Here is a 20,681-nt window from a genome sequence, read left to right as displayed (position 1 = left end):
GGCCAAAGAGTTCAATCTTGGTTTCATCAGACGAGAGAATCTTGTTTCTCATTGTCTGGGAGTCTTTAGGTGCCTATTGGCAAACTCCTAGTGGGCTGCCATGTGCATTTTACTGAGGAGTGGCTTCTGACTGGCCACTCTACCATAAAGGCCTGATTGGTGCTGCAGAGATGATTGTGAATTTCTCGCCTTCATTTCTCAGTACAAGAATAGACTAATGAGTTTCATAAGAACGTTCTTTGTTTCTAGCCTGTAATCGAAAGTAACAAATGCTGATGCTCCAGATTCTCAACTAGTCTAAAGAAGGACAGTTTTATTGCTTCTTTAAAATCAGCACAACAGTTTTCAAAATTATTATTATAGAATTATATAAAAGCCCATTGTATATGCTGACAGATATATTATTAACCCTGTTATTATTTGGAAGTTTACATACACTTAGGTTGGAGTCATTAAAACTCATTTTTCAACCAATCCACAAAATTCTTGTTAACAAACTATGATTTTGGCAAGTCGGTAAAGGACATCTACTTTGTGCATGATACAGGTCATTTTACCAACAGTTGTTTACAGACAGATTATTTCACTTATAATTCACTGTACATACACTAAGTTGACTGTGCATTTAAACAGATTGGAAAATTACAGAAAATTATGTCATGGCTTTAGAAGCTTCTCATAGGTTAATTGACATCATTTGGAGGTGTACCTGTGGATGTATTTTAAGGCCTACCTTCAAACTCAGTGAATCTTTGCGTGACATCATGGGAAAAATCAAAAGAAATCAGCCGAGACCTCAGAAAAAAACATTGTAGACCTCCACAAGTCTGGTTCATCCTTGGGAGCAATTTCCAAAGGCCTGAAGGTACCACGTTCATCTGTACAAACAATAGTACGCAAGTATACACACACCATAGGACCACGCAGCAGTCATACCGCTCAGGAAGGAGACGCGTTCTGTCCCCTAGAGATGAACGCACTTTGGTGCGAAAAATGCAAATCAATCCCAGAACAACAGCAAAGGACCTTGTGAAGATGCTGGAGGAAACCGGTACAAAAGTATCTATATCCACAGTAAAACCAGTCCTATATCGACATAACCTGAAAGGCCGCTCATCAAGGATGAAGCCACTGCTCCAAAATCGCCATAAATTAAGCCAGACTACATGTTGCAACTGCACATGGGGACAACGATCGTACTTCAAATGTCCTCTGGTCTGATGAAACAAAAATAGAACTGTTTGGCCATAATGACCATCGTTATGTTTGGGGGAAAGGGGGGGATGCTCGCAAGCGGAAGAACACCATCCCAACCGTGAAGCATGGGGGCGGCAGCATCATGTTGTGGGGGTGCTTTGCTGCAGGAGGGACTGGTGCACTTCACAAAATAGATGGCATCATGAGAAAGGAAAATTATGTGGATATATTGAAGCAACATCTCAAGACATCAGTCAGGAAAGCTTGGTTGCAAATGAGTCTTCCAAATGGACAATGACCCCAAGCTTCCAAAGTTGTGGCAAAATGGCTTAAGGACAACAAAGTCAAGGTATTGGAGTGGCCATCACAAAGCCGTGACCTCAATCCCATAGAATATTTGTGGGCAGAACTGAAACAGCATGTGCGAGCAAGGAGGCCTACAAACCTGACTCAGTTACACCAGCTCTGTCAGGAGGAATGGGCCAGAATTCACTCAACTTATTGCAGGAAGCTTGTGGAAGGCTACCCAAAATGTTTGACCCAAGTTATACACTTTAAAGGCAATGCTACCAAATACTAATTGAGTGTATGTATGTAAACTTCTGACCCACTGGGAATGTGATGAAATAAATAAAAGCTTAAATAAATCATTCTCTCTACTATTATTCTGACATTTCACATTCTTAAAATAAAGTGGTGATATTAACTGTCCTAAAACAGGCAATTTTTACTTTGATTCAATGTCAGGAATTGTGAAAACGGAGTTTAAATCTATTTTGCTACGGTGTAACTTCCGACTTCAACTATATATATTGGACATATTGTTCATGGCTCCCGAGTGGCGCACAATGGGATTGTCTTGCAGTTTTCCAGCTGTTTCCAATGAAAGAGCATGAGGTTCAATACACGAGGGCAGGGGGCACGGGATGGACCGCAGAGCCGCGCACAGGAGACCAACCTAGCCCATGTTGGCGGAGAGTCACAGCATATTTTTCAATATACTGTAGGCCTACCATATGTGACATGAGTCTCACTAGTATTGAGTAACGTGCTGTTAAAAAGTGGTGTAGGTCTTATTTATTTAAAGAGCGTATTGAAGTTACAAGCAATAGCCTACAACTATTTTAGCACTCTTTGCTCTGGAACAAGCATAGGGACTGGTCTCGATAAATCAATGAGATTTTTATTTTCACTGAATCTCCATGTGTGTATTGGTTAGACTAGATTTAGAAAAGCAGGGTGTAAAAATTAGGGAGACAGCTGATGCATTGGTCCAGAGCCAGACGCCATTGGCGGAGAGTCAGGGGGGAATGACACGTTGAAGTGGGCGAGGAACGTGATGGAGTCACAATCCATGCCAGGCACACGTGAGCTCTGGAACTCCACCTCCGACAGGCAGAGTCAACAAACCTGGCGGGTTCGTCGGGTCGTCAGTTCCATTCCTCTTCTGACAACAGAACTTGACCAACTGTTAACCAGCCATAGCAAGGGCCGTCCAGACCATTGCGCTGTTCTGCTATTCCAAGGAAGTGTAACCGAAGAGAGAGATATCACGAGTGGGTACAGAATACCAACTGGGATAGATCCAGAGGCAAATGTGGCTTACCAGTGAACCTCTGTGTGTTCATCATTAATACTGTGTCTCAGAAGTTTCTGTCCACGACTGATGCAACCAGAAAAGGCATTAAAGACCGGGTTAACGAGTACTTGAGGTAAAAGAAAAGGTCTGTACATGGCCTGCTCTCACTTATGTAAGGAATTAGGCACTTTCCTATTTTATTACAGTATGTACTGTAGGCAATTTTTACTTGTCAGACTGCACAGTAGCCTAATAAACAAATGCAGGTGGCTTATATCTTCAACATGCTTTAAATGCTTTACCATCTTTAATGTAAAAGCATATACTGTACAGTAGTTTATTTCTTCATCTCCATCGTTATGCTTTCGTTAATAAAATAATGATGAAAATACTCTCAAAAACAAACACGGTCACATTGTACAGCTCCATTATATGGCTATTAAGCAGGGCTATATTTTGACCTTTATGGGCGGCGCACAATTGGCCAAGCGTTTCCCTCCCTCTAAAAACAGAAATAAATGTTTTGGCCTTTACAAATATTATTTTGGCCTTTTTCAGATTACAATAGCTCACTATCGTTTTTTTGAAAACGAAATAACCTCAAATGTCGTTATATATTATCATCAAGTTGATGGCAGTCATATAGCAGCACCTACAAAAAGCTGAGTGACTCACTCATTCATGACTTTGGATCAAAAAATTAAAATAATTTCTTATAGTCTTTAACTTCTTGGTGACAGGGGGCAGTTTTTTCACGTCCAGATGAAATGCATGCCCAAATTCAACAGCCTGCTACTCATCCCCAGAAGATAAGATATGCATAGTATTAGTAGATTTGGATAGAAAACACTCTGAAGTTTCAAAAACTGTTTGAATCATGCCTGCGAGTATAACAGAACTTATTTAGCAGGCGAAACCCCGAGGGCAAACCATTCAGATTTTTGTTTTGTTTTGAGGTCACTCTTTTCAATAGGCTTTCATTGGGAATCCAGATTTCTAAGGGACCTTCTTGCAGTTCCTACCGCTTCCACTGGATGTCACCAGTCTTTAGAAATTGGTTGAGGTTTTTCCTTTGTGTATTGAAGAAGTACGGCCATCTTGAACGAGGGTCACTTGTAGTGTACTGTTAGATAGAGGCGCGTGACCAGAAAGCTAGCTCCAGTTGATTTTCCTCCTGTATTGAACACAGATCATCCCGTCTTCAATTTTATCGATTTATCGACTTAAAAAAATACAGAAAGTTGTATTACAAAAGTAGTTTGAAATGTTTTGGTAAAGTTTACAGGTAACTTGAGATATTTTGTAGTCACTTTTTGAAATCTGACATGTTGGCTGGATTCACAACAAGTGTAGCTTTAATTTGGTATCTTACATGTGTGATTTCATGAACGTTTGATTTTTATAGTAATTTATTTAAATTTGGAGTCAGGCAACATGAGTCTCACTAGTGTTGAGTAATGTGATGTTATTTATTTAAAAAGCATATTGAAGTTAGAAGCAATAGCCTACAACTATGTAAGCACCGTTTCGCACTGCTCTGAGACAAGCATGGGGCCTGGTCTTGATGAATCAATGAGATCTTTTATTTTTCACTGAATCTCCGTTTGGGTATTGGTTCGATTAGAATATTAGGGTGTAGAAATGTTATGCTCTTAGTGTAACCTTTATTTAACTAGGCAAGTCAGTTAAGAAAAAAAATCTTATTTACAAGGACAGCCTACTCCTTCCTCCCCGACGGGGAATTTAACCCCGGTCTCCCGCGTGCCTGCACGACACAGGTAATCTTTAGCTCAATAGCCCAGTACTGTAATCCTGACCATCACAGCGCCATATTTTCTGTTCCATCCTAACGGAAACCCAGAGAGTTTTTCGTTTTTTTCTTGGAATAGAACCACCATAATATTAATCAAATTAATTAAGCAAGTACCAGTGAAAAGTATGGTTACACCTACTCATTCCAGGGTTGTTCTTTATTTTTACTATGTTCTACATTGTAAAATAATAGTGAAGACATCACAACTATGAAATAACACATATGGAATCAGTTAAGAACAAATTCTTATTTACAAGGACAGCCTACTCCTTCCTCCCCATCAGGGAAGTGAACCCCGGTCTCCCGCTTGCCCGCATTCTCTCGTATAGCCATTATTGAAGGCTATCAAATGCTTCTCAAAGATGCGCTCTGGTGGTCAAACTAGCACTAACAATGGTACCAGTGGTTCACACTTAAATGTGCCATAGAATTCTGCAATTTATGCATATAGATTATAGAATTTATGCAAGCAGTGCTGCAATACGCTGCTACTTTTAAAGGAGGAACCACTGTACAAGGATGCACTTTCTAGATAGGTTTAGGATCTCATACCGAAGCTTATAGAGACCCCCAACTGGTGTTAAATAAAACAATATAGATGCAAGCATCATGAAACCGACCAGTTTTTTGGACCTAACTTGCTTACCACGTTTTCCATGCGATTTCTTTCTTCACAGATTCCACGAAATTATCACTTTTAGTCTTACCTACACGCACATATTGCCTCAATTACATCATACCCCTGCACAATGACTTGGTACAGAGTCAACTCCTTGTATATAGCCTCGCTATTGTTATTTTATTGTGTTACCATTTCTATTATTTAGCAAACTTGTATTACTTTTAATTCTGCATCAGTGGGAAAGGACTAACTTCTTAGAGCTGCGATCCCGTTAACGGGGATAAACATCCAGGGAAATTTCAGAGCGACAAACTAAAAATACAACATTGTAACATTAAACATTTTTGACAATTCAAGTGTCTTTCATCCTTCAAAAGATTAGAATCTTGGTAATCAAACTGCGTTTTCCAATTTAAAATAGCAATTACAGAGAACAAATGCCATGATTTTGTTTGAGAAGCGCAATCAATAACAAACTTTTCCCGCCATGACAGGTTTGACATATTCACATCTGAAGGTAACATGACTTACATTCTGATATCTTGCTCTTATTTCTCCTCCTGAGGGCCCAATGATCAAAGGAAGTGCAGTTTATTTTGATAAAATCCATTTTTATAGCCTAACACGAAACATTTTGTAAACCGCTTGTGTCGTGAATTCCATCTCTATCAACTTTTGACGAAGCATTCAACGTAATTACACACACTAAACAATCATTTATCTAGTCATGGTTGGTTTCATTGCAATCCTCTGGATGTTTGTAACACAGCCATACTTGATTGTTCTTTTTGTTATTGTTATTATTTTTGGTATTGACCGAAATGAACTGATTTGAAGACAACGAGCCATGACCTCATTGCGCACCAATAATATTAGCAAAGTTTTGTTGATTGACTGTATTTCTGCCCAATGACCACTGATCTTCTTGAAATCTAGCTTGGTAGATAGCCAATGAGCTGAGGTAAACGCCAGTATGTTATGGTTATGGGTTGGACTCACTTGTTCGTAAAACTTCATTCGACATTGACCATCAGACTTGTTGCAGTCACGCGCAGTATTTTGGAAAGTGTTTTTTCAACGATTTCATAAAACATATCATGACACATAAATCAGGAAAAGCGAAGTCCAAATCTAAGTATACAGATTTGCACCAGATTATAAAAGATATTAATCAAGAAAGTGAGACAGATTTGTTGTTTGAAGAATCTTTGAGTGAGCATAGTTATGACTCAAACACTGAAGATATGTTTCTGCAAGGAGAGGATATAATCCTGAACTGGTAAATGCTAATGCCGTTGTTTGAAATATGATTTGATATATTTTTGTTGTTGTTGCAATTTATAGAAATATAATCAGTAATGAAATGTGTGATGAAATGTGTAAAGTACACATTGGCTATACATAGTGTGTGTATATATATATATATATATATATATATATATATATATATATATATATATATATATATATATATATATATTCCATGTCAGACATATTTATTTTCTATTAAAATGGAATGGAGTAGAACAGCAAACACACACATGGCCACTGCGCCTGCTGCTCCACTCCACTCCCATATGAAATAGCCATTGGGTGCTGTTGAGGGGAGGGCAGGCCCACAACAATGGCAGGAGTTGAATGGAACAGCACTTCACCTTAGTGACTGTTCCCTCTGCTCTATACAATACATATGTTTATTTTATGTGATGATAAAAGGCTCATACATAAATATTTCTTTAAATGTTTTCTTTCACAGTGATAGCGACTTCGACTGGGAGCCCCCGGTGCCAAGGTGCCCATCCCCCACTGAAGCGGGTTCATCAAGCCGGACCCCTGCTGTCTCCGGCTCCACACCTACCCCCGCCCGGCCATCTAGAGGTGTGAAGACACAACCAAAGAAGCAGAGGAAGGGAAGTGTGGAACCTGTTGGCAGACAGGAAGAGGGGCAATGGCACTCTCTGCTGGAGGAGGATGTGGAGCCACGTCCTCCAATATTCAGACCAAAAAGGCCACCAGGACCTCAGCTGGACATGATCTTGAAATACAGAAATACAGATCCATGCAACTTTTTCAACTGTTTTTCACCCCGTCAGTTGTTGATTCCCTGGTGTGTAAATACAAACAAATATGGGGCTAAGAAGCAAGCAGGAAAGAAAGAGGCATGGAAGCCCATTTCCATGTCAGACCTTTTCTGCTACCTTTCACTGGTAATTTACATGGGGATGGTGAAGTTAAAAACCCTAAAGGATTACTGGAAAACATCCCCACTCTATCAACTGCCTTTCCCCCCCACTGTCATGTCCTCTACAAGGTTTCTAAATATCTCACAGGTGCTTCACATCAGTGACCCAGAAGTTGATGAGGAGAATGACAGGAGGAGAGGCATCGCAAGGTTTGACAGGCTCTGCAAAGTCAAACCTCTCTACCCCAGCATGGTTGAGGCCTGCAAGACCCATTTTCAGCCCACCCAGAACTTGTCCATAGATGAGAAGATGGTAGCCTCAAAGGCCAGAATTGGCCTAAAACAATACATGCGTAACAAACCAACAAAATGGGGTTACAAGCTGTTTGTTTTTGCTGATTGTGTGTGTGCATACACATGCAACTTTTTGGTTTATGAGGGGAAAAGCAGTTTTGCGACTGGTAAGGGACTCAGTTACGATTCCGTCATGGAGTTATTGGATTTTCAACTGATGGGGAAGGGCTACAAACTTTGTGGACAACTTTTACACAAGCCCTACCCTGTTTGCAGACCTGAGGAAGCTGGAGGTGTGGGCTTGTGGCACCATTCGGACCAACAGAGTGGGCTTTCCGAAGACAAAGGTGAACGACATGCCTAAGCGGGGTACCATGCGATGGATCCGTGAAGATGGCCTGCTGTTTGTGAAGTGGATGGATACCAGAGAGGTGGTGATGTACTCCACTATCCACAAGTCCTTCAGTGGCGATCACGTCGTCAAGCATGTGAAGGACACTACTGGGGCATGGACCACCAAAAATGTCCCCATTCCTGCAGCTATCAAGGATTACAACAAGGGTATGGGAGGTGTAGACCTATCACACTGATAGGGTACTACAATGTTCTCCACAGGACAAAGAAATGGTAAAATAGATAGTTTTACCATTTCATTGACATTGCTGTGGTGAATTCCTTCATCCTGCAGAAGGAAATGGCAAAGAGCTGTGCACAGCCCCCCATCTCACAGCTTGCCTTCAGGGAGCTGCTCATCCAGGAGCTTGCTGGCTATAGCACGAAGTCCACTGCATCACATTCTGCCCCCTCTACTCCTGCCACCAGTGGTGTTCATATGCCAAAGTTCATAACTGCAGGCATGAATGTGCCTCAGGGCCAAAAGGGCACAGCATGGAGGCGTCGTTGTGTTCTTTGTCACATGAAGTCCCCCATCACCTGCACCACTTGTTTGGTTTGCCTCTGCTTTACAGCAGAAAGAGACTGCTATGGGACATGGCACCAGCACCAAAATATTGTGTAGAGGACTGAGGGTCTTCCAAAGGGTCTACCCCTGTTTTTAAAAATTAAAAAAATTAAAATGTATATATTTTAAACATTTTTATATATATTTTTTTGTGTGTTAGAATTGCTTTTTGATATGTTGTATATAGTTATTTGCACTGTTGTATATAGTTATATATAATTTCACCAATTTGGCCACTTGGGTACATTTGGGCAACTTGTGTGGGACACCTGGGTGACTTCATGCAAAATGTCATGTAGCTCACCCATTCCTGATGTTATCAGTCACTTTGACAACTACAGTTGCCCTCTTGTGTTATCCATCAAAATTATCCCCAGCATCCTATTCTAGTACATATGAAAGATGATGCTACAAAAAAAAAAAAACATATGCTCTTTCTTTCTCTTTTCTTCTACCAGATCTATTGTGTTATATTCACTTACATTCAATTAACATTTCCACAAACTTCTGAATGTTTCCATTCAAATGATACCAAGAATATGCATATCCTTGCCTCTGGGCCAGAGCTACAGACAGTTAGATTAGGGTATGTCTTCAGGTGGAAATTGAGAAGAAGGGATGCAGCCATAAGAAGCTAAGTAAGAATTTGACAGTAAAGTCTACACACCTGTTGTATTCGGCGCATGTGACAAATACATTTTGATTTGATGCATTGATGATATTTGGTCACAGAATATATTTATGTATAGTTTCATAGAAACAACAGGTGGCTCAACTAACACTTTGGCTCGACATAGCCAACTCTCCCCTATACCATTCTGTTTGTGCTGACTTTCCACTCTTTTCCAGTCCTTTTAATGCCATACACGTTTGGCAGTGACAGATTCCAGGGAGTGGAATGCTAGCAGAAATCAGGTTCTGGATTTCAGGCTACTCTGGAAGCCCATAAAAAAAATACTTTAAAAAAGTGGATATGGAAGTGAAAATGGCACCACACTTCCCTACCACATGAGAGGAGTTAGGTCAGTCTACCTTGGCTGGGGTAGTCCGGAGTACTGCCGTTTCCCCCTGCTGGCATGGAGGGGTAGGGCGATGAGGCTGGGCCCAGGGAGGCGATCATCTCCATGACACTGGGCAGGATCATGTGACTGGGGCTCAGGGTGCGGCAGCGCTTCAGTGCCGGACCATCCGGCTCTTCTTTGATGTGAAGGTCGGGTTTGATGGGAACGGGCTTCCAGCTGCACACCGGGTCAATGGTAATCTCCTCATACTCCGAGCTGCGTGCGTGTAAAAATCAGAGATGAATGTTTTAGATACGTGGCTGCAGATGAAATAGCACCGTATTCTTTATATGGTGCACCACTTTTGACCAGATAGGGCTCTGGTCAGAAGTAGTGCACCAAATAGGGAATAATAGGCTGCCTTTCAGGACGCAACTGTGTTTTGGGTTTTGTGAGAGACATATTGTTGAGGGGATTGGGGGGAATAATAGAGAATGGGAGAGGAATATGGGGGAAAGAATATAAATCACAATCAGGGAAGAAGTCAGAATGACATTGGGGAGTTGGTTCTTACTTCTGAATGTAGATGAGGATCCCCAGCATGTACTGGTCCACCTCTAGACCCTCCAGTAAAGCAGTCTTACTGCAAGGGGGAAAGGACGTAGTAGTGAGCTACAATCTATTTAGGACATAGTAGTGAGCTTCAATCGATTTGAATCCTGCAAGGGAGTTATGTAGTAGTCTACTATTCTAACGTACTTGCACACAGGACAGCGCCAGGTCCCCCTCTCACAGTTCAGCTGCAGGTAGGACTCTAGGTCGAAACACTGAAACCAGGTTGAGAGAGAGAGTAGGATTAGCCAAAAATTCATCCAGAAACAGAAACATAATATTGATCAGTCAATCACAAACCCTCACATGTGACTTCCTTGGCAATCAAGAGTTGTGTAGCCTATCTCTAGGGAACAGGTGAAGGATCAGCACTGGTTGCGTCTGAAGTGACACCCTATTCCCTATATAGTACCGTACAAGTAGAGCACTATTTAGGGAATAGGGAGCCATTTCAGATGCAGCACTGTTTTTTTCCACTCTGAGGGAGCAGTGTTAGTGGAGCCGATCGGTGTGGTACTGGCAAGGAGTACTGACCTGTATGTGTCTGCAGTCATGGCCTCGCGCTGGCAGCTGGATGCGGCGGAAGGTGATGGGGCACTTGAGGGACACCCTGATAGCAGTCTGCTCCACCCCGTCCTCCCCATTCAGCCCCGGTGTCCCTGGGATGGTGCCGCTGCTGAAGTTCCTCTTGACTGCAGTGGGGAACGGTGGAGACAGTGAATTTAAGGCCTTTTCACACTGCATTTGTCTTAGCCTTGGGCTATCCTTAGCCCCATGCCAAGACTGTCCCTGTGTTAACTTAGCCTGTGTTCACTGAAACCAACTGTCACTTTTCTGGAGTAGAATATTGAAATGAGGTAACAATGGAACTCTGCTAGGCTAGCCCCAAAAAGTTGGCGCCAACCCTGCTCCAGAGCAGAGACAGCTAGCCCTGGGCTAAGGCTGGTGCTAACTCACTTGAGAATATGCAAGAGTGAACACTATATTTGCCCCAGGCTAAAAGCTCCCATAGCTAAGTGCAGTGTGAACAGGGCTTTAGAGACCCATAGGCCATGCGGCGAGTGAAGTCCCCATTGTAGAGATACAGGATGTATTGCTATACTATGATGCCGTAGTGGTCAGTGCCTTATCGTGGGACAGTAGCGTAAAAGGGATGGAGAAATGAATGCACAGGTTTCAAAGGCTGTGTCGCTCATTTGGTAAAACATGGCGATGTCAGGATTACGGGTTTGATTCCCGCTGGGGCCCCCAATATGAATAGTTATGCATGTGCTACAGTTAGTAGCTTTTGATAAAATCATCTGCTAAATTGCAGAGTATTTAATATTTTCTAAAATTGATAAAATACATGTTTTCCTCATTAAATCGACACACAATACTCCAAAATGACAAAGTGAAAAAAGATTTTTTTTAAATTATTTCTAAATTTATTACAAATAAATAATTATTTACATAGGTATTCAGAACCTTTGCTATGCGACTCAATTGAGCTCAGGTGCATCCTGTTTCCATTGATCATCCTTGAGATTTTGCTACAAATTGATTGGAGTCCAACTGTGGTAAATTGATTGGACATGATTCAGAAAGGCACACACTTGTCTATATAAGGTCCCACAGTTGACAGTGCATGTCAGAGCAAAAACCAAGCCATGAGGTTGACGGAATTGTCCATAGAGCTCCAACACAGCATTGTGTTGAGGCATAGATCTGGGGAAGGGTACCAAAAGACGCAGCATTTAAGGTCCCCAAGAACACAGGTGGACTCCAATCTTAAATGAAAGAAATTTGGAACCACTAAAACCCTTCCTAGAGCTGGCCGCCCGGCCAAACTGAACAATCGGGGGAGAAGGGCCTTGGTCAGGGAGGTGACCAAGAAGCCGATGGTCACTCTGACAGAGCTCTAGGGTTCTTCTGTGGAGATGGGAGAACCTTCCAGAAGGACAAACATCTCTGCAGCACCACTAAATCAGGCCTATATGATAGTGGCCAGACAGAAGCCACTCCTTAGTAAATAGCACATAAGTGTCTCATTGGAGTTTGCCAAAAGGCACCTAAAGGAATCTCAAACCATGAGAAACAAGATTATCTGGTCTGATGAAACCAAGATTGAACTCTTTGGCCTGAATGCCAAGAGTCACGTCTGAAGGAAACCTGGCATAATTCCTACGGTGAAGCATGGTGGTGGCAGCATCATGCTGTAGGGGTGTTTTCAGCAGCAGGTCTGGGAGAGTCAGGATTGTGGGAAAGTGCAGAGATCCTTGATGAAAATGCTCCAGAGCGCTCAGGACCTCAGACTGGGGCAAAGGTTCACCTTCCAACAGGAAAACTACCCTAAGTACACAACTAAGACAGCACAGATCTTCTGTTGAATCTGAGAATTAATCTTAATGGTTGTACAGTCGTCTCAAATAAACCTGTGAAGGACCTCGGTTTTACTCTGGACCCTGATCTCTCTTTTGACGAACATATCAAGACTGAGCGGCCCAGAACACGATCGAACATAGAGAGCGATGCTCCCCATCTAACCTGACAGAGCTAGAGAGGATTTGCAGAGAAGAATGGAAGAAACCCCCCAAATACAGGTTTGCCAAGCTTCTAGCGTCATACCAAAGAATACCTTTTTTATACCATTTTCTAAACACATGCTTTTGCTTTGTCATTATTGGGTAGTGTGTGTAGATTGAGGAAAAATATAATTTAATCCATTTTAGATTAAGGCTGTAACGGAACAAACTATGGAAAAAGTCAAGGGGTCTGAATACTTCTAAAAGCTTATTCAGACTTTGCAATAGTTTTGAGAAAACTGAGAATGGCAAATGGTGGTACCAGAGGTAGTCCTAGTTCAAATGCAAGGTTTCCCTTGTAAAATAGATTTTATATCTCAATGGGAGTTTCCTGATAAATTAAAGGTTCAATAAATAAAATGCCCCACTCACTCTTAGTGACACAGTGCTCTGCTGGCAAAAGCCGTTTCTTCATCAAGCCCTGCAGCACCGATCGTACTGACGGCCTGTGGACCAGCTGGAGCACAAACAGGTGAGACTGCAGGTAGCAAGAGCGAGGGGTAGAGAGGAGAGAGACAGCAAAATAGATGTTTGGGATTAGAGATTATCAGTGCAATAGTGAACACTCTACATAGAGGGAAACAGGTTTGACTGTGCCTCAATTTGAACTGTGACGTGAAACTTGCAGAAGAGTTGATTACAATGGTGAAACTCCATTCAACAGAGTGTAGGTGTGTGCTGCAGGACACTTACACAACAGCAGGCTGTGACCGTGATCTGGATGGTGTTCCTCCCGGGCTGACACACTTGCTTCAGGTACAGGGGCTTGTGGGAAGTCTTGTTGTCGCCACGCTGGATGGTGAGGGGCGTGGCGTTAACGCTCACCTGCACCGACGCCGGCCAGTTAGTGTTCATCTGACGGTCCTCGTGGTGGTAACACTTAAACTGGAGCTCCAAGTCCGGCCTGCGTACGGTACACACACGCACCCACACACGCCAAATCATCTACAACAGCAATATAGTAGTATAGCATAGCATGGTTTAGTTAAGCAATAAGACCCGAGGAGGTGTGGTACTGCATATGGCCAATATACTACGGCTAAGGGCTGTTCTTGCACGACACAAAGCGGAGTGCTAGGACACAGCCCGTAGCTGTGGTATATTGGCCATATATCCCAAAACCCTGAGGTCCTTATTGTTATTATAAACTGGTTACCAATATAATTAGAGCAGTAAAAATAAATGTTCTGTCATACCCGTGGTATATTTCAGTCAATCAGCATTCAGGGCTCGAACCACCCAGTTTATAATATAGCACAGTACATTGCAGAATAGCAGGGTATAGTATAGCACAGTACAATCCAATATATAAAATGAAGAGCAGCCGAGCTCGGACCTCATCATGAGGGTCTTGTAGACGGAGTCGCGCAGCTGGAAGACGTGGTTGCTGACGGCCAGGTTGTGCTCCAGGCGGAAGGGTTCCAGCACCACGCCATCTCGTACGGGGAAGGTCAACCGCAGGTCATCGCTGGGGTTACCTGTTGAGCAAAGCCAGGCGCAATCAATCAGCCACCATGTCTCGTTGTTAGACCGTCTAAACACACACAACACTAGTTTCTCTGTTTTCTGGAGGCACCGAGCCTTACTTGCGTAAATGCAGAGAAATTATGAAAACAAAGACTTCATTAACCACGTTTCCATCCACAGTTTTTATGCGAGTAATGTCATACCATATAAAAATGAATCACGACAATTGTGATGGAAACAGGAATTTTCGGTACAAATGTATAAATCCCGATAGATCATTTGTTCATTCGACATGGTGGGATCTTTTTGTGTCAGTAAAATGGCGGTGGAAACGCATCGATGCGCAAATAACAAATATTGATATAATAACCATGATATTGAAGTAAACTTGAAATCACACGTTGACATGGTGTGTGGTCCTCCCACTACGACTCCGGAAAACATGCAGTTTAAATTAGGCTCCAGATGAAAAATTATGATGAACTTCCCAGGGTGCTGAAAGTGCATGGTATGAGCGTGATGCTCCTTTCCAATAAATGCTGAGGGTCTTATTCTGGTGACATGATGATCAATGCCTGACTGCCGTTTAAAAAAATATCCATAATCTTATCCATAATCTCATAATGTAGACTAGCCTACCCGCACTGTATCCGAGTCATGGCTAGATGGGATCCTGTTTTTTTGCCAAATTAACGTCAAAAGTAGATTTTTTAAAACATTTTAACTTGACGTTAATTAGTCAAAAGCTAGATAACTTCTAGCCATTACCCTGTATCTGCGAGCTGCTGGCTAAAGCACACGTGCCAAGACCAGAGTAGGCACTTTTTCTATTTAACGCAACAGTTTTTGTGACAACACATAGAACATTAGGGGGAAAAAAACATAAGCCAAAAATGCACATTGTGTGCACTAAGTCAGCACGCAGAGTCAGTTTGGTGGAAACACACCACTGGTGGGGAAAATTTACTTATTTTCTTTATGTAGATTTTTGAATATTTGCATGAAAATCTGTCGCCAATTGGATGGAAGCCTAGCTGATCGTGGACTTCAGGAAACAACAGAGGGAGCACCCCCCATCCACATCAACGGGACCTCAGTGGAGAAGGTTGAACGCTTCAAGTTCCTCGGCGTACACATCACTGACAAACTGGAATGGTCAACCCGCAGACAGTGTGGTGAAGAAGGTGCAACAGCACCTCTTCAACCTCAGGAGGCTGAAGAAATTTGGCTTGTCACCTAAAACCCTCAAACTTTTACAGATGCACAATCGAGAGCATCTTGTCAGGCTGTATCACCGCCTGGTACGGCAACTGCACCACCGCGACCGCAGGGCGGTGCAGTATGCCCAACATCACCGGGGGCAAACTACCTACCCTCAAGGACACCAACAGCACCCGATGTCACAGGAAGGCCAAAAAGCTCAATGACAACAACCACAAGAGCCACTGCCTGTTCATCCTGTAATCATCCAGAAGGCGAGCTCAGTACAGGTACGTCAATGCTGGGACCGAGAGACTGAAAAACAGCGTCTATCTCAAGGCCATCAGACTGGCCACTTTAATAAATGGAACTCTAGTCACTTTAATAATGTTAACATATTTTGCATTTACCCATCTCATTTGTATATACTGTATCCGATACTATTCTACTGTATCTTATTCTATGCCGCTCTGACATTGCTCGTCCATACATTTTTAAATTCTTAATTCCATTCCTTTACTAGATTTGTGCATATTGGGTATATATTATGTATATAGTGTAATTGTTTTGAAATTACTGCACTGTCGGAGCTAGAAGCCCAAGCATTTTGCTACACCCACAATAACATCTGCTAAACACGTGTATGTGACCAATAAATTATAATTTGGCTACTGAGAGACGAGGGATTTCCAAAGCAAATTCTGTGTACGAGTGTGTCATGTTTGAGGGTTACCTGTGGGGAGTGGTGGGGGTAGGGAGTTTGTGTTTGGCTTGATGTCAGGCAGGAAAGAGGGCTTGACATCATGGCCAGGAGACATGTAGGGGGGCACCGCACTGCCTGGGGTTATGGGAGGGGTGGGGTTTCCAAGAAGGGGAGAGCTTGGATAACCAGGCATCACCCTGCCCGGCTAGGACACAAAGAGAATGAGAGTAGGGTTAAGTTGCTGTACTTGGAGGACTAAAAATAGCAGTAATGTGTTTTGCTTTGAGATTTTGGCATTCAGAGGCAACATAGGTCTACATCTCTACACACAAAGACATTCCTGGTCCCAAATCGGTTTGTGCCGTCTTTCCAACTCTTACGGCCATTGGCAAGACAGCACAAACAGATCTAAGGACCATGTTACACAAAAACATAATGAAGGTGGAATGAGTTCTCACCCCATTGACTACAGTCTGGTTGAAGGTGTTGTAAACTCCACCGACTCCCCCGGCCGCTAGTGCATTTAGTGTGTTGCCCTGTCCATTGAACTGCTCCGACTGAAAGGCAAATCGCACAGCACTGGTTTGTACTCTGGACTCTAGTTTGGTATTATTACAGTAGCCAGCCAGGGCATACACACACATAGGAGGAGGGGTGTGAAAACAGTATAGCCCAGCAGGCTGTGTAACAGACAGACAGGAATAGGGGTTCGACAGATCCTGACACTGGATAGTGTTACCTTGTAGTACTGTCCTGGGTGGGCTGGTCCCGAGGGGTACTGGCCCATGTTGCCCTGCTGCATGGGCATCTTGTGGCCTTGGTAGGAGGGGGAGGTGGCTGAGCGCTGGGGTCCCAGGCCCCCATGGTACTGCATGGGCTGCCCAGGGTAGGGCCCCTGACCAGGAGCAGGGCCAGCCATGCCTGGACCATACTGCTGCCCAGTAAAGCCCTGAGGGAGACACAGAGGGGGAAAAATGGAAACGAGATATGTGTTGACCTCAAAACAAAACTGGGCACACAATCATATTTCTGGTATGATGAGGATACAAACAAATGAAAGCTATAATGTTACTGAGATAAACCTTACCAAATAAGGAAGTTGAGTTTACTTGAATTTTAAGCTTGTGAAATTACACTTTGATACCCAGCATTAATTGGAGGCTTTTACTTGCTAAAATGTGAAGTGACACCTGGCTATTATAAGAGAATGGCCCATTTTGGTGAATTTGGACAGTGTAACCAAAAACAACTACATTAACGGCAAACTATCAAGCTTAATAAAATGGATGGACATAGGTGTTAATATAGTATTATAATTCACACAGTATATTTTTTACTTATGGCTGTCAGTCTACAAATGGTTTGCATTAGAAAGTATGTGAAGTCATTCGCCGGGAGAGACTCACCTCAGAATTGTATGGGCGTTTGAGTCCCTGCTGTGGCCTGGGTGGTCCATGCTGAGCCCCGGGGTAGCCTGGGTGTTGGGGCATCCTCTGACCTTGAGGGGCACCGTACATGGGCCCCATGGACGGGGGACGAGCGGGACCCATCCCTGCCGGGGACATGCCAGGGGGACCTCGGGGGCCCGGGTGTTGCATGAACTGTGTGTTGTAGCCCGCACCGCCACCCATCTGAAAAGTCCTCTAGGTTAGTGTGGGCATGTTATGGCGGGTGAGATAAAGGAAACAGAAGTCACTTTGATGTGATGTTTTCACTGGGTTACATGGTTATAATAACGTATAAATAAGGTCCATATTGAGCAGTGTTGCAAAGTCAAAGAACTTCCCTCTGTTAATTAAACATAAGCCACACACTCCTATAGCCAGCAGGGGGTGCAGTATCCACTCAGACCAACAGAGGCCACCATTTTGGTTGGATGTTTCTGCACAATACAGTCTGACAGGCAACTCCCATAAGGTGTTTGTGTCGCAACCCCTGGCTTGTGGTCATCCGAGACAATAGTAATACTATAGCAGACAGTATGCACTACAGAGTAGGATTAAGTTGTCCCTAGACTCTGATCTTGGGTCAGTTTAGCATTTTCCCCTGTAATGGTTACGGTTAGGATTTGGGGGAAGGCAAGCTGATCCTAGATCTGTACCCATGGAAAAATTCACTCTAGAGCATGTACTACATTGCCCTCCCTACCTCCTTCCTTACCTGGCCGTAGTTCATCTCCTGGTTCTGTTTCTCCTGGATAGCAGCAACCGTTGCCGTGGCTGTGGCTGTTGCTGTGGCAGCCGCTGCAGCCACCGCCGCCGCCGCCGCCTGGGTGAAGTCGGTTTGAGGGCGGATGCCATGAGGGGGCATGCCCATAGACCCCCCTCCGTTATTGGGGTAACTGAGGGGACAGAGAAATGGATGTTTCAAAATAAACCAACCTGGAAATAGTGTGACTCCAGTATTTCACACACAGGTACATGTTCCCCCAGTAAAACAGTAACTGTTCCATATTACCAGAAACCATCATACTCTTGGCTACTATGCAAAGACTACAGGAGGATTACTATACAACATGTATGTCTAGCAGCTAATTCATTCTGTTTTGGTTTGGACACTTGTCCCTTGTGCTCGGAAGGAACAGTTCCAGCTATTCAAAAATGAATGGTGTATTGAGAATAGTGTCACCCTGAATATAAATCGATTTAGTTTTGCAGTGCACCACTCAGGATTAAATAGCCTACTAGTCGACTGAATCCACAATGGTATGAGAGGGGATGGCAAAAGGAAACTGCTGTTAATGGGTGAGTCAGAGACAGGTCTCACTAAAAGGAAACGGTTGCAGCCAAGAAGATGGACGAGGAGCTCTGACACTATCCAGCCTTCACATACTGGAGTGGGCAGAGGCATATTGCCAACACGGGTATGTGTGTGGGAGATGTTGACTCCCTTAATCTTTGCCTCCAAATCTCTCCTCTCCTTCTCCTCGAGGTAATTCCACATGAATGAGCGGAGATAAAAACACGTGGCCTGGGCTATATCGGTCGGTCGGTCTGTCTGTCGCTTACCTGCCCACATACCCAGGCCCGGCGGGGTATCCCCCATTGCCCCTGCCGTACATGCCCTGCTGCATGTAGCCTTTGTTGGGCTCCGGGTAGCCCTGTTGACCCATAAACTGCTGTCCCATCCCAGGGCTATGGCCGGGCATCATGTTGCCCCCGCCAGAGTTCCCACCTGGACCCATCGGGTTCCCACCCAGGACCTGAGAGGGGGAGGAGAAACAAACAGGAGTGTTTACGTGGTGAATCACTATCAACCTAGTTCTAATATGATTCAGCCCAATGATTCTTATACTTTGGAATGTTGGTATATCGCCTGTGGAGGAAGGGAAGGGAGGGTGACATTATATTGCAGCTGTATGTAGCGTCCCAAATGGGTCCTGGTCAAAAGTAGTGCACTACATAGGGAATGGGGTGCCATTTGGGACACAACCTTAATGTTTGCTTTCGTGAGGTCACGGGTCTATCCATACCTGGCTGGGTGAAGGATTGGTTACCCCCCACACTGTGGTTACCACAGACAGGGAGCCTGCCGGCTGATTGCTGCCTTGCTGCCAGGACACAGGGTCATAAGGGTAGGAGCCGTCACTGAGGAGGAGGAGAGACAGAGAGATTACTGACTGGAGAATTGGGTCGTGGCCAACACTTCCTCTGTGGCCCTTCGGGGACCTCAACTATGGGTTAAGGCGGATAAGTCCGTGGAGCTTTGAGCGGATGTTGCCGCTTTGCTGAGTCAGGAGAAAAATATGGACATGCATTTATACATGTAAGCAACATGCATGCCTGAAGATTCTGGCTTTGCTATAGCCTGTGCATATTTAAAAATCTGTGCTGGGCATGTGTGCCGCCTGTGCTTTACTCAGTGGATTTGCCTGTGCATGTCAATCACATTATCACACGACACTGCACCATGTCTCCATGGAGACAAAGCCGTCACCTAGATACGGGTAAAAGTAGCAGTGCCAAGAGAGAAGTTACGTGTGTGACTCATACTGGATAAAACAGGACTGCTCTAGTTATTCTTGTTTGCTTTCCATAATCAGCCTTGCAGCGTACATCTTGTTGAGTCTGCCAAAGTGGCCACACATGCAGAGCATGGTTTCTGTTATTTTGGCCTATAAAAAAAATGAAAATTCCATAAATAAAACTGTTGTTGGCCAAAATGACTAGGAGATTAAAAAAAAAAAAAAATTTTTTTTTTTTTAAATAAAAATGTCAATCTCATTGCAAAATAATGCTTATATTCATTGATGGAAATACCAGTCGGTGGAAATACATTTGACCATCATGCTCATCAGTCTATAGGTTAATTTGCATAATTTAGTGGAATTAAATTGTCCTGTGTGTATTTTCATTAGTCATCATGCATCTTATTTATCCAACACAACTGTCACACACGCACAGCATGCAGAGCTCATCAGCTGGTTGCTGCTGGAGTAAACATGCTTTTATAAGCCCATTCATTGTGCAACAATTCTAAATGTATG

The 20,681-nt window shown here is 43.5% G+C and overlaps 1 protein-coding gene across 2 annotated transcripts in view; it reads right to left on the bottom strand.

The window, feature by feature from the left end:
* The window catches only part of LOC118393600 (zinc finger MIZ domain-containing protein 2-like), a 72,027-nt gene that overhangs the window by 10,954 nt on the left and 40,392 nt on the right, over positions 1 to 20,681 (bottom strand). For both annotated transcript variants that reach the window (XM_035786423.2, XM_052462638.1), the window contains exons 3-16: positions 19,668 to 19,782; positions 19,204 to 19,397; positions 18,356 to 18,536; positions 17,602 to 17,826; positions 16,935 to 17,144; positions 16,654 to 16,752; positions 16,226 to 16,400; positions 14,162 to 14,303; positions 13,519 to 13,729; positions 13,198 to 13,303; positions 10,796 to 10,953; positions 10,409 to 10,476; positions 10,224 to 10,292; positions 9,681 to 9,925 (exon numbers count right to left, since the gene is read on the bottom strand). In XM_035786423.2, coding sequence (XP_035642316.1) covers positions 9,681 to 9,925; positions 10,224 to 10,292; positions 10,409 to 10,476; positions 10,796 to 10,953; positions 13,198 to 13,303; positions 13,519 to 13,729; positions 14,162 to 14,303; positions 16,226 to 16,400; positions 16,654 to 16,752; positions 16,935 to 17,144; positions 17,602 to 17,826; positions 18,356 to 18,536; positions 19,204 to 19,397; positions 19,668 to 19,782 — 2,198 coding nt within the window. The remainder of the gene's footprint in view (positions 1 to 9,680; positions 9,926 to 10,223; positions 10,293 to 10,408; positions 10,477 to 10,795; positions 10,954 to 13,197; positions 13,304 to 13,518; positions 13,730 to 14,161; positions 14,304 to 16,225; positions 16,401 to 16,653; positions 16,753 to 16,934; positions 17,145 to 17,601; positions 17,827 to 18,355; positions 18,537 to 19,203; positions 19,398 to 19,667; positions 19,783 to 20,681) is intronic.

The sequence above is a fragment of the Oncorhynchus keta genome, chromosome 14 (assembly GCF_023373465.1).
Source record: "Oncorhynchus keta strain PuntledgeMale-10-30-2019 chromosome 14, Oket_V2, whole genome shotgun sequence".
Classification (NCBI taxonomy): domain Eukaryota; kingdom Metazoa; phylum Chordata; class Actinopteri; order Salmoniformes; family Salmonidae; genus Oncorhynchus; species Oncorhynchus keta.
The sequence above is the reverse complement of the archived record's forward strand: the minus strand, read 5'-3'. Positions and strand labels throughout refer to the sequence as shown.